This window comes from Alternaria burnsii (genome assembly GCF_013036055.1).
Source record: "Alternaria burnsii strain CBS107.38 chromosome Unknown 715, whole genome shotgun sequence".
NCBI classification, from domain to species: domain Eukaryota; kingdom Fungi; phylum Ascomycota; class Dothideomycetes; order Pleosporales; family Pleosporaceae; genus Alternaria; species Alternaria burnsii.
This window is the reverse complement of record NW_024066116.1, coordinates 946,119-959,496: the sequence shown is the minus strand read 5'-3', so window position 1 is coordinate 959,496 and position 13,378 is coordinate 946,119. Positions and strand designations below refer to the sequence as shown.

At 51.6% G+C, this 13,378-nt stretch overlaps 6 protein-coding genes across 6 annotated transcripts; 2 read left to right on the top strand and 4 right to left on the bottom strand.

The window, feature by feature from the left end:
* Positions 1-447: 447 nt before the first annotated feature.
* On the top strand, positions 448-1,642 carry GT037_007467 (uncharacterized protein; the record flags this gene model as incomplete). The annotated part of the gene is made up of 2 exons (XM_038932514.1): positions 448-875; positions 952-1,642. 2 exons carry the CDS (start codon positions 448-450, stop codon positions 1,640-1,642), a joined length of 1,119 nt encoding a protein of 372 aa, XP_038785002.1.
* Positions 1,643-1,803: 161 nt separating this feature from the next.
* GT037_007466 (phosphotyrosyl phosphatase activator) lies at positions 1,804-3,090 on the bottom strand (the record flags this gene model as incomplete). Its single annotated transcript, XM_038932513.1, has 1 exon — positions 1,804-3,090. One exon carries the CDS (start codon positions 3,088-3,090, stop codon positions 1,804-1,806), a length of 1,287 nt encoding a protein of 428 aa, XP_038785001.1.
* An 840-nt stretch (positions 3,091-3,930) lies between these two features.
* GT037_007465 (uncharacterized protein) lies at positions 3,931-4,780 on the bottom strand (the record flags this gene model as incomplete). The annotated part of the gene is made up of 2 exons (XM_038932512.1): positions 3,931-4,655; positions 4,744-4,780. 2 exons carry the CDS (start codon positions 4,778-4,780, stop codon positions 3,931-3,933), a joined length of 762 nt encoding a protein of 253 aa, XP_038785000.1.
* A 417-nt stretch (positions 4,781-5,197) lies between these two features.
* On the bottom strand, positions 5,198-6,146 carry GT037_007464 (uncharacterized protein; the record flags this gene model as incomplete). The annotated part of the gene is made up of 2 exons (XM_038932511.1): positions 5,198-5,944; positions 6,000-6,146. 2 exons carry the CDS (start codon positions 6,144-6,146, stop codon positions 5,198-5,200), a joined length of 894 nt encoding a protein of 297 aa, XP_038784999.1.
* Positions 6,147-6,670: 524 nt separating this feature from the next.
* GT037_007463 (uncharacterized protein) lies at positions 6,671-7,112 on the bottom strand (the record flags this gene model as incomplete). The annotated part of the gene is made up of 3 exons (XM_038932510.1): positions 6,671-6,710; positions 6,761-6,891; positions 6,957-7,112. The coding sequence occupies 3 exons, from the start codon at positions 7,110-7,112 to the stop codon at positions 6,671-6,673; spliced, it is 327 nt and encodes a 108-aa protein (XP_038784998.1).
* Positions 7,113-10,638: 3,526 nt separating this feature from the next.
* Positions 10,639-12,810, top strand: GT037_007462 (uncharacterized protein; the record flags this gene model as incomplete). Its single annotated transcript, XM_038932509.1, has 5 exons — positions 10,639-10,781; positions 11,003-11,051; positions 11,104-11,156; positions 11,204-12,202; positions 12,261-12,810. The coding sequence occupies 5 exons, from the start codon at positions 10,639-10,641 to the stop codon at positions 12,808-12,810; spliced, it is 1,794 nt and encodes a 597-aa protein (XP_038784997.1).
* Between the last annotated feature and the right edge of the window lie 568 nt (positions 12,811-13,378).

Here is a 13,378-nt window from a genome sequence, read left to right as displayed (position 1 = left end):
GCAATGTGTTCCTTTGTGGTATTCTTTGTAGCCTCAGTTGAGGCGTATTGTGTGGGCAGGAGGTCATTGTCTTCAACCCACATTGGCGGACTTGATCAAGAACAGCTTCTGTTGAGAGCCACGGAAGTTACTTGAACAGGGAAGTCGACCCTGGCTCTCAACAGTACCAAATGTGTCTTCACCAGAGACGGTCAATCTGCGAATGTCAAAGTGTAATATATGATGGCAGGACACACCTGCGTATTACAACGAGCCAGAATGAACATCCAATAGTACCCTGAAATACAGGCGCCACTTGCCCACAAGAAGACGTATGGGCCTGGTACCTGAGGATTCCAAAAGACTTCTCGTTTCCAGACACGTACAGCCTGCCAGTATTATTACTTGTGTTCCCAGCATCTACATACCCTGCTGTTCAACGACTGTTGTCAATACCTCATCTTAGCCATGCCCCTTCTGCAGCCTTCATCATCTCGTCACGAAGTCGAGGTACCCAAGCCATTGCGTGTCAACAAGCCATCAATCTCTGTTTCCTCTTCTTCCTCTTCGCTATCGCCACAGCAGCCTCGACCGGTATTGAAACCAGAACCAGACCTACAGAATATTGAGCATCCTGAGCCGTTTCGTATCAAAAGGTCAACAAGCACTACCGCTCCCGTATTTTCACCATCACCATGTCCTCGTACTAAAAAGTTCATTCGGCCGCTCGCTACGAATGAGCCATCAATCTCTACTCTGCTACCACTGAAATCAGCTCCATACCAACATCGCCGTCTAGAGATTTCCCCCTCACCACTACGACCTCGTCTCACTCCACCACCAAAAGAGAAGCCATTCGACACTGTTCATCGAAAGTTGGACGCGAAGACTTCTCAGTAAGTTCTCCTCTCTATACTTCCTTCCTCGAAGCGCTTAACTTGCTATAATCTATATCTAACTTGAGTCTGCTAGCATTCCAAACTTACTCATCAGACGGACAAGGACGTATCACATAACCAACGGACCAGCAACAGCCGCCCTCCCTTCAGGAACCCATGTCTTGATAACGACCGGAAACACAACTCCCTCAACGTCAAAATCATCTACCTTCCTCTCTGTTCCTACCTCTCCCTTCCGAGACAAAGAGAGCCCGCTTCTTCAAAGCAATTTCAACACTGGTGTCGACGCCGTCCTCCCGGCACCGCTAGCGCAGACCCTCCCCAAACACAAGGACATTCTTCACATCCCTCAGTCCATATCCCCATCACCCACAAAACGACGCACAGAAGTCAAGAGGAGATGGACAGGAACGCGGAAAGCCATTTCCTCTTTACTTCCCCGGAATCTCGATCCAAGATTGCACAAGGATATCGAGGTAATAAACGAGAAGCTCAAAATGACTGCACAGGCGGTGACCAAGTCAGGGGATGAGTGGAGAAACTATGCTACTTTCGTGCCGACTAGAAGTAATTGTGGCGTATCTCAAGGAACCAGGAAGGAAGCGTTGAATGGTGCGTTGGAAGTCCACAGGTATACTGATAGGAGAAGTGGGGAGAGTGAGTCGGTACAAGTGAGAGACACTACTGTTCAACGGATAGTTGAAATCAGAGGGTTGACGCTGGAACACATCAGGTCGCGTGGGCGGCTTCACAGAACGCCGTAGTCTTTATTAATGGGTTCAAGGCTACCTACAGGAAGCCAGTTGTTAGTCATGATTACATATGCCAATCTGTGATGATCATCTACCTAGGTATACTCAATGCCATGCATGCCCAGTGTCATCTTTTCCGAACGCCATTGCACCCTCTATCCCATTTTTTCCCTCTAGTCAAAAGGCACTCTCCGCAACCCCCTAGCACCACCTTTCCGCGCTTCACTCTCGGCACCAACAGCAGACGGCACGGGAATGCCGCAGCAATCTCCCCAGCCGACACTTGCGTGTACATGTCTCTTTCCCATCTCATCATCAAACACTTTGACCTCTCCACCCTCTTCCTCCTCTTCCTCCTTCTCCACACCCGCTTCCTCCTCGGTACTCATTCCATCAACAGGCGGCACCAGGCTGCCAAACAGGAAGTGCTGCATGACAGGCAACTTCTCCAAGATTTCCTTGCGGAACATTTTGCGCATTCCGGATTCAATCTTGGACCAGTTCTTCGCCGAGGATATGTCGTCAAGCATGGGTGAATGCCAGCGCAGACCTTCAACGTTCTTGACCGAGTTGACAAAGGAGATTTGGTCTAGGTAGAGATAGTTGTTGCTCTCTTCTTCTAGTACCAAAGCGTTGTGTATGCTTTTCGGCGTGATGTAGGGATGATGAAGGAGTTGGGCTGCGCCGAATAGGAAGGGGAGGAACTGGTAGTCGTCTAGTCCCCAAACGCCATGAGAGCCCGCAGGCTCGAGGTAGTATTCTTCTTGCACGCGACGCATGAGGCGCAGATATGCAGGCAGGACGATGAGGGCGAGCGCGGGGAAGGTTGTGTCAGGGAGTATGCCGATGCGATTTAAACAGAGCAGCCAGAGGAAGAAGTTCAGCTCGTGGCCAGATCCGTAGTCTATGCGTCGCTTGTTTCCGAAGGAGTTGTGGAGGTACGTTGCCATCTCGTCGACCTGTGCCTTGTCTTTCAACCCTAGTTTCTCGTGCCAAAGTGGCAATGACATGTCAACCTCGTCCAGAAATGTGCGGAAGACTGGATTGCCGAACCGTGACCCTGTGTCTTCTCGCGGACATGTTTCCAGGACCTTGTCCGCTTCTGCTAGTATCTGGACGACTGTCTTGACTGTGTCTGTCACCTCGTCATCCCTGACGCTCGAAATGCTGCGGTCGCGCACCGAATCTGCGATGCCGAAGATAAAAGCTTCGACTAATGTACATGTTTTACTCTGGAGGAAGAGTTGATGATCTTCTGGGCTCAATATACGCCTCGAAGGTCGTGTATAAGCATGTCTCTCTAGGCTCGGTGGCTCAGGTAACGAAGGCGTCGGTGGGGGAGGGGCAGAAGGCGGTTCTCGCAATGTGGGGGCACGTTTGCGGGGGATGAGCTTGGGGAGTCTGGCGCTGAGGTCTGGCGGAGGCGACGAAATGGGCGGGGATTTTGTTTGTGTCATCATGCTGTGCACTTTATGTGGTGGTCGTATAGGTGTAGGAAGCTAAGGTGCTCAGGGTCGAGATGCATGGAAAGTGGAGGAGGAGCGGGCCGCAGCTCCGAACGTCATTCACTACTTCACTCATCTTCGGTGAACACTGATTGACAGATGCATCGTCGGGTGCGAGGGAACGCCTCCGTCGTACTAGCACTCTAGGCAGAGTACAACTGTGATGTCAGCGCGTTGCAACTTACTACGTCCTACAACTATGTCATGCATGTCTCGGCTTGATGAGTGTTACCCAGGTTGCAGCATGCACAGTTTCGTCACTCTTGGGGGCATTTCCAAGGACTCTACGGAAATAACTATTCCATGCGGGACTTGGGTACCAGCGTGTTTAAATGAGCTTGTATTCCACTCAGGTATTCTCCAGTGCGTAAAATTGCGCTACTCATCTCTCTTCTCCAAGTGGGTCATCCACTTCACGTCACCGTCTTACAGCGTCATCCGTTCCTGATGATGCTATTAAATCTGTATCCTTTCGGAACTTTTGCATGGATTTTGAGTTTGCGTGGCGGATCTCTTTCCAGGACGAAAGAGGCCCAACACGCGTAGCTCTCCAGGTAATAAGCACTCTACTGCGACAGCTGTGAAGCAAAGACAGCTCCATTCTCAGTCATATAAAGAATATCTAAATACACACCAGATCCTACATACAATGTAACAGCGCTCCTTATCCAACACATTCCATTCATCCAACCCAGGGGTATCAACATCTTCCCAACGTGACGTGTGCCTTGGAAATCTTTCCGGCCCTCCAAGTCATCCTCTCTCAATCTGCACAAGAATGGACCAACTGAGCCCTCACATGACTGTGCAGCACTTGAGCATCTTGAGCAACTTAGGCAAGCCCTTCTTGACCATCTGCTCAATCTCATCGTTGTTATCCTGCTGTTGACCATGGTGTTGCTGGCCACCATGCTGTTGACCACCATGCTGCGGCTGACCTCCATGGTGCTGACCGCCATGTTGACCGCCGTGCTGCCCTGGGTAACCACCATAGCTCGGTGCCTGGGGAGGCGGTGGCATCTCGTGGACATCTCCACCTTGGAGGTTTACAAAGATCCTGCCCTCGTTCTCCTCGGTGCGGTACTGCAATCCCAATTCACGGCACACTTGTTCAACTCTCGGCTTGATCTTCTGGACATGGTTCCTGCTATGGTTGCCTTTGCCCACAATGACATGCAGATGGCTTTCTCCCCTCTGTCTGGCAACCCTAATCCTCTCTTCCAGAACATCCTCGGCCTCTTCTACGAACAAGCCGTGGAGGTCAATGGTATCGCCAGCCACGCGGCCCTCGGCGTTGTTTTCCCTGAAGATGTAGTCGCGCGCCTGGTTGTTGTACTGGTTCATTTTCGCTGCATGGGCTTTGCCCTCTTCAGAGAGCTCGTGAGCACGCGCTCCATCGCCGGATTCGTATGCTTGATGCGCGCGGTCGAAACATGAGGACCGCTTCGCAGCCTCCTGGCGCGCAAGGTCTCGGAGACGGTCGTACTCGGCTTCTGTATCGGCGGACGCGTGGTTCAGGGCTGTAATAGTACGTCAGCCAATGCGCATTGTAGGTTGCGAGCGACAAAGCGTTGGTTCGTAAAGTCATGTCCGGCATCGAATACGTACAGCGCGAGCCCAATGAGTGCATTTCCATGGTTGCCATGTTGTCGCGACACTAAATATATCAACCCAATGTGTGTGTGTGGGTGTGTAAAGCGTCAATGATACAGTGTGTTGTTGTGGTCGAGGCAAGGCACATATTAAGATGGAGCTCGGAGCCGCTAAGCGGCTGCATGCAGCTTGCGAGATGGCGCAGGGTCCAGATTCGTCGTGGCTCAGCGGTGAGGATCGGGCGACCCGATCATGGCTGGAGCGTCCAAGATTGAGCGATCGAAGTGGAGAACAGTGAGCTGTACTGCATGTGAAGCAGTATGAATATTGCGTGTATTGGTTGTGTCTTAGCTAAGCGTGTGATGCTGTTCCTGACGCTGTGTAAGGTACCCGCAAAGCTTTGCGTGTGACTTCACGATGCGTGCCACGTAAAACATGGTTCGACAGGTTTGCGACATCCAGTGATGCCCTAGAACCGAATCTTCGGCCCAACGAAGACAATCAGGAAGGCGGTTAGCCATAACCCAGCGATCATGCAATAGAGCTTGATCCTGTCCCACCAACCCTTGCCCTCAGTCATCCTCCGCAGTGCCCCCATTCTTCTGCTGGCAGCATCCATGTTCAATGTGTTCTTGTCCAGCCCAGCAAGCGCTCGATCCACTACGCTCTTGTCACCCTCGAGCGTGTTGCCAAAGTGTATCGACTGTTCCTTCAACTGCCGCGCCATATCGAGCAAGTCTGTCGTGAGCTCCTCTTGTTCGTTGCGTTCGCGAGAGAGGAGCGCCTCGGTTTTTGCGAGCGATGGGTCGCCTGTCGTGGGCTTGGAAGGAAACAACGAGTTGCCGGATGCTGATTGCGCCCCCGCTGTATTCGCGTCCGCCTTTCCCCTTCGGCGGAGTTCTGATGCGATGCCTTGTGCTGCATTTTGGAATGCTTCGTTGCCTTCTGTCGCTGTCGACACATCCCGTCCGGCTTCCGTCTTTACTCTTGGTGCGTACGACGGGAACTGGTCTGCGTCTTCATCGTCGGAATCTACAGACCCCTCCGAATCCGTGTCGTCCAGCTGGTTAAGCTCGTATATCCGCTGATTAAGCTGTTTGATGAGTTCGCGCTTCTGTTGCAGATCGTTTTGTAATTCGGCTTTCTTCGACTTGGAGGGTATCGTGGAGGCTGAGTGTTCGAGACTCAGGAGTAAGGTGCGTGCATGTTCGATGTTCTGCAGTGATATCAGTACATGCAGACGGAGATAGAGAAAGGCGCGTGAAGCTTACCGCACTCACGCGTGCGCGCTCATAGTTTGACTTTCGCAATTGTGGTGATGGGTCGACCAGTACTAGGCGGTCTAATCTGGACAACAAGCGGTTGAGATTGATGCTCGTTGTATCGCCGAAGCCTGGTGAACGAGATCTGGCAGCCATTATTCGACTGGGCGTGCTATATTGGGACGTTGGTGCAAAAAGGCGGCAGGAGTGATGAAAATGTGCGTGTTGGTGCGGTATCGTGTCGGCTGTCAAGTCGAGTTTTGTTAAGGTCTTCGTGAAGTCGCTATAGTGGTACTTGGTGCTGTGCTTGTGTTGGTGCACGAAACCGTCATGTGAATTAACGTGTTCTGGCCACGACGTCACTTTGGCAAACACCAATCGGTGTTTGGTGGATCATCCCCGCATAGCCTAAGCTTTCGCTAAGACAAGAACCCGCATACATCACGATGTCTTCACAATGGTGAACGAGACAATTGTTGGCAATATAATACATCTTCTTACTATGGTACATATCCTCTCATGGTTTGAAAACTGACCAAAATCATCGCTATGCTGTTTCTGCGCGAATGCGGTAGCTGCAAGCTTGAACTCCAGGCATAAACATGCTAAATATTCCTAACCACCATGGTGTGTTGAGGTGGCTTTGAGGACCCAAACAAATACCAAAATCGCTGAACAGTCTACTTCTGGCCAGGGGGGCTAACGGGACCACGAGTGAAGCTATGCAACATTAGCCAAGTATCGAAGCAAGTAGGTTGGGTAATACGTACTTGTTCCACAGGGTTCCAAGGAAGCCAGGCTTTCCATATGCGTCGTGGAAAGATTGCCTTCGGGCCATGCTCTCCTCGTCTTGACGACGCTTAAGGGCTTCTAGGTTTCCAAATCGCTGGGCGGCAGAAGACTGAAAAGTGTTAGAACATTTCCAGTGAAATTTGTAGCCATGGGCTACGAAGTTGCTACGCATACCCTGCGGCGTCCGTCGTAAGATGAGGAGCCGACTGACGACTCTGAGGAGCGACGGTCGGCCTCCTGCTTGGGTGCCTCTGGCATGGCTGGAGTGGTGTTGTCTCCAAAGACCTTGTGGCTCTGGGTGGAGTACTTTTGCTGGAATGGAGAAGGCATTGTGGTACGAGGGAAATCGACTGAAGTGTAAAGTTGTGTATGGATGGAACTTGGTTACTTGTTGTTGAAAGATGAACTGATGAGGTGATGAAGTTTAGACACCAGAGGAAATCACAGCTTCATATAACCGTTCTCCAGCTGAGTGTCTTCAAAGGTACGATCGCTCGTGGCCTGACCATTACGCAGACGATATGTGATCGTGCCAATCACAAGGGCGCTGAGAATTCCCCGCATTCCAAACGTGCAGCTTGGACCCTGAAATCTGTAACGATGACATGAGAGGGTAACGGATGAACACCAACCTGCTTTCGACATCGCTGTTCGAAGCTAAGAGTTGCTATCCAGCGAATGAGCTCTTGATGATTCATACACCTCATGTACGGCTCGGGATTCCCTAGCATGAACCGCCGATAACATACACCCCAGAACAGGACGTCGATCGATGCTAGCAGTCGTGGTCTCGAAGACAGCCTACAAGAGTCCAAACGCGGATAGCTTGTCTAGAACGGTAGCTCATGAGGCACGTGTTTGTGCCTTTTCATAGTATATCGATCGCGCTAGCTTTTCGAGGTAGATCGGGACAAGACCGACTACTGCAGGATCCTGGGGTAGACTGGGCCCATGACGGCGTGGTCGACGGTGTGTTTGAAGATGGAACCGTCAAGAAGCCACGCGCGTTGCCTTATCTCGCAGATCGTTTTGACATGATGAACACGACCAAATCCTTCATGTGCAAAGCTTCGGAGCTGACAGTGCCTTTATCGCCATGGTTACATTCGACGTCATGCCTACCTGATGGGCCACAGGGACACTAACTGAACTCCCGAAGAATACAGATTTGCTTTTTTTGAACGTTGCTGATGTCATTCCCAACGGCATGTCAAACTGCTGCTCATGGTGCATTGTCTTGCGTCGTACCAGACCCTTTATCAAATTTACGGTCGGCGAGCCGACAGGGCGCTAAGCCTGAGTGGTCACGTCACGCGTATGACGTAGACGGCTGACTAAGATGTACGCCATACTCTTTTCGATAAGCGAGAAATGGAAGAAATGTCTTTCGCGTTTGCACCGCAGTACTCTTCCTCACCATCAAGGCCACTTGAATTCTCGATTGCAGGCTCTCGCCAATCTTTCCGCCATCGGCGCAACCTGAGTCAACCTCGCCATCCAGAAGGACACGCGTCTTGTCCCGTGTCTTTAGAGTTTGAGGCTCCCCGCTTTTGGGTAGCAAGCTGTTTCTTCAAGGTGAAGATTGGCAGGTACTCATGCCGATCCTTCGGGCATAGAAAAGCCGGGCCGATGAGAGAAAATCTCGTCCGCTGCGTCTCCTTGCTCATGTTGCGGCTCACCCTCCCTTCCCTTCAATGCAGCCTCAGACAGATTTGGCGCAAACACAGTGCGTATCATCGATTGCACTGCCTCAACGTCCGCTTGAAATTAGCGACTACGAGATGACATTTACTCGGACTCGCAAACACCCAGCAAAGGTACGTGAAGCAATGATTCTGATCGCCAACCCCTTTCCTCTTTCCTGATGATACCACAAATTTCAAAGCATAGTTCATCTTAGTCTTCGGACAGTGAGGAACGAATTCAGCAATGTCTTTCGCTCCTATCTGACATCAAATCTCTCTCTTGCATATTTTCATTCGTTGTGCGAACGCATTCTAACAATGAACAGACTTCCCGAACATTCCATGTCGCATGAGTCTTGTACCACAAAGTAGGTCATAGTTACTATGCAGCGCCTGCAGAAGCTCTTTGCGTGGTAAGCGACGCATCGGTTTGAGACACCTAGAGGCTAAATGCTGTGTGTGGTTTCCTACACAAAGCCGCCGACGATGTGTGTGCTACAGAATACGCTTAATGAGGCAACCGCAGTGGGGTTGTGTCACTGTGATGTATGCAGGTGCCGCCATAATCTGTCGTGAAGCCATGTCAGATGTAGCCCTATCGGTAGCTACATGCACGCTTTTACGCGCGCACACTGTCACTTTCCTTTACGAGGAAATTAAATTCGAGGAGACAGTCAGTGCGGAGCGTTGCGGGTGAGCCGGCTGAAGGGAGGGAGGGACACCGTTGTTCCATAGCCCAAATTGTATCAATCACAGGTACCGGGCTATTGCGCGTTCGCTGGGAGCCGTGCAACGCCCAGCCTCTCCCTGCTTCGCTGCAAATCGCCGCAATGATTTGTGAGCATTATTGCCGCGGCAGAATTTAATTCTGTTGATCGCGGGACTACACGAGAACCAAATCGATCTTGTGCACCACCGGCTGCCAGAGTCCCTGATTTTGCAGGTTTGACGGCGCTGTCGAGCCGCCCTCCGGCGTCGCGGTTGGTGGTTGGCAGCAGCGATCGTTTCCCACTTTGCAAACCCGGCATTCCCCTGACTGCAATTCAGTTTAGATTCCCACATTTCAACCCATGAGCGACAAGAATATTTCGCCGACTCGGAACGCTGTCCTCCCATTGTGAGTCGCGAAAGGCGCAGGGTAACTGGAGAACCGAGCTCCATGTCTGTGACGTTAGCGTTTGACACAAATTGATAAGAAGTGCACCCGTCCCTACCCAGCCGCAAAAGAATTTTGGCCCATTGGTTTTGGAACCGCCGAAGCACCGCAACAGGATTTTACTCGTGGGATATGCTTGTGGGGCTCGCTCCTATGCGTTGGCACTCGTACTAAGCCACCAACCGGTCAGCACTCTTGCCCGCCCACACACATTCTTGTCCCGCTCGTTTCCTCCCTTCCTCTTCAACACCACACCACCAACACACGAAATCGACAATCGCCTCTGCCAACAAGCAACCCCCAGCGATTTTTCTTGCACAATTTGCTAGAATCGAACATCACAGTCGACGACCACAAAAAAAAGAGCCCTTGCTCAGGATGACAATTCGGAGCCCAGACGGAGCCCTATCCAGGTACTTACTGCCCAACGGTTTTCCCCCAACTCATGTTCTGCTTTGCGCGTTTCCTTACGTTTGACTACTACGACATCCTGTGTTGCTAGATTAATGTGTTTCTTTCCTACTGTTGTTTGCTTTTTGCTCTGCCGCCATTACAGCCCACAAAAGGATGCCCAGAGGATGCCACAGGACAACCTTCCAGAGGATCTACCGCCCCGGTAATGGAGTTCCACATGGCCACTTTTCTTCAGTTACCAAAACCGGATGCTTTCCTGGATCAGCCTCCTAGGATTCGAGAGACGTAGCACACTGCCCTTGCGGTGTTTGTAGAAACGACAACCACGAGGCCTCGCTGCCCCGACTTCAGAGCAATGATGTAATGCTCTCGAAACGGCGGTGAACGGACACGAGTGGATCCTCGCGCTAGTCATATGCGCTACGACGCACTATTACGAAAATGATATACGACAAAGGCATGCAACCCTGCATCGCCTCAGGACAACGTAGGCAACTCTCAGCAATGTCGTTCAATTTATGTTGTTGTTCGACTGCGCTAAGCGACAAACGACGGGTAATATCAATGTACGCAATCCATTCCAAAGGAAGCCACTATCCTGATGAACCCGTTATGGACCAGACCGAGGAACTTCTCTGCCCAGAGGAACAATGACATGAACACCTTGACCTGGACTTGCTACTGGACGCTAATGAGACCCTTCCATGGTCTTGGAGTTGATTTGGAGACAGTTGGACTTACGAAGTACGTATTGGAGGCTATAGCTCTAGCCTATCCACATCGACCTATTGATCCGAAACTAACTTGAGTGGTGTTAAAGGAGCACAAGATGTTCTGGATGATCAGTCCCCTTCATTGTCTCTGGCCTTTGGATAATATTGGATCGAATACTGGATTACTATTCTGTCACCTTGGGACTTCCGGATTCATCGCAACTCACCATGCAAGTGGTGTTTACTCTATAGGAACCTCGCCGCCACTTCGCCAGCCATGGACAGTACCGGTATCCTCCAGGTGCGTGCTAACCATACTTACCCTTCTGCATTAGCTGACTCGTTGCTTATAGGTCTCGCTCGGACATACTAACATGGCGTTTTCCTTTTCTGTCTTCACGAACATGTCAGGTTTGCAGTGCGAATGCATGGAGACTAACTTTTGGCGTCTAGCGACTCTTTCTTCGACTCACCACCGGAGACTGCATTCTTCATCTCAAACATCACTGAGTGGCGAAAGGAGATTCCAGCACCTGTTGTTTCCGCGCCGGACTTTCCTTTCTCTTCAGACTTCCAGGACATGCACACTTCAGACTTGTTCGAATTGAAAGATACTGCGTCTGAGTGCAGCATGGACAGCGCATACCAGAGCCAGAGTGGCGCCAGCCGGCGCGGAGCCCAGAAGCCAGAGTTACACCGCCAGGGAAGCCGGATGAGCAACCAGTTCGTTGGCAGCGATATCTACTCGCCGACCATGAGCTCCGACAACTACAGCGCATTCCCAGAGAACCTGGACATGAGCCATATGCATCAGCCAGCCACATCCGGAACATGGAATGCCACAGAGGGACCCCTCTCGTATGCTAACTATTCTACTGCTCAGGACTACACACATTACTCGACAGCGAACATGCCCCGCTTCGGGCCCGCTACCCTCAGCGACTCACCACAATGGGCTACACCCGAGACCAACTTCCAGAACAACCCATTCACATTCACATCGTGGCCTACGAACGACAACATGTTCAACGCCACCCCTCAACGAAACTGGCACAGCGCCTCTTTTGATACTCCAGAACGTCCCGCTACCCTGCGCAACTCATCATCATACTCTCTTCAAGAAGAGTCACGGCGAGCGTCAGCCCAAGATGTCGGCTTCGGCGCATTTGTTGGTACTCCTACCAGCACTACTAGCGTTCATTTCCCCCAGCCAATGAACAACACTATCGAAGACGCCAAGCCTGCGTCTGTGGCGCAGTCAGTTGATGATAACGAAGACACCCTTTCCCAGTCTGAGGCGGCCGAGACCAAGCTTGAAGAAGAGCGTACCAAGGTCGCACGCAGCCACCCACTCTACCAACAAACACCAGACAAGGATGGAAAGTATCACTGCCCCGAAGAGGGCAAGGCAGGATGTACACACAAGCCCACAGCCTTGAAATGCAACTACGAGTAAGTCATTCAACCATCACGCAAATCATATCGCAACAGAATCTGACCTCTCCAATAGCAAGTACGTGGACTCTCACCTGAAGCCATTCCGCTGCAACAAGAAGACGTGCGTTGGCGTGCAGTTCTCTTCTACTGCATGCCTCCTCCGTCACGAGCGTGAGGCACATGGCATGCACGGTCACGGAGCCAGGCCACACCTGTGCCACTTCCGCGATTGCGAGCGTGCCGTGCCAGGTCACGGGTTCCCTCGTCGCTACAACCTCTTTGACCACATGAAGCGTGTCCACCAATATGACGGGCCCACTACAGAGCCTTCGCCGCCAGTCCAAGGACAAGCTCCTCGCAAGTCGGCGTCTCGCAAGCGCAAGGCGTCAGCCGAGGAGACTGGTGAGAAGCGCGTCAAGGTCGTCAAGCTTACTGCTGAGCAACAACGCCAGCAGCGCCGTGAGGCCCTCACCAAGGAGTTCTTAAGCAAGAAGCAACACATCATTGATGTCTTGACCAATCTCAGCGCTCCCAGTGATCTTGGGGACGACATCCAGCTCACAAAGGAGGTTGTTGGTCTTCACGACATCTGCACTCAGTACCGGGATGTCTTCGGCGGCTGAATGAAGCACACGTATCTGGTAGACTTCGTCTGCTGATACAGCCGCAAGCAGGTTTGTCATCACACAGCCGGACCCCTACCCTTGTTTTTGCAATACATATATACACATCGCGTTTGATTTTCTGCGTTCTCTGAACCCGGATGGATTCCCGCGTGCCAGCGGATGAAGGACCATGACTTGCCACAAGTCTCGGATGGATGCCTCTTGCCCTGGTTGGCCACAACTCCGGAAACAGACCCAGGATACAGAGCCAAGGACATGTCCCAGCCGTGGACTGGATGCCGCAGGATCGCTAGTCGACTCTTAGAGCGACAGCAACCCCGTTGAGGGGAGATGGACTAAGGTCATACTCATTGCAATATGGTTGGCATGAGTTGGTTGATGTATCAGATTGATCTATTGTTAACGGAGGAGTGTAATTAGTGAAGCTGTATTTCTTTGGATATGGAATTCTATTTGGATACGAAGAAGGATGACCATGGAGAGAGGTCGGTCTTGTATCGCTACCATTACCCGCTGAGCGGACGTTGGTTGCTGGAGGGGGATGTTGTTTTTGTACATAGTATTG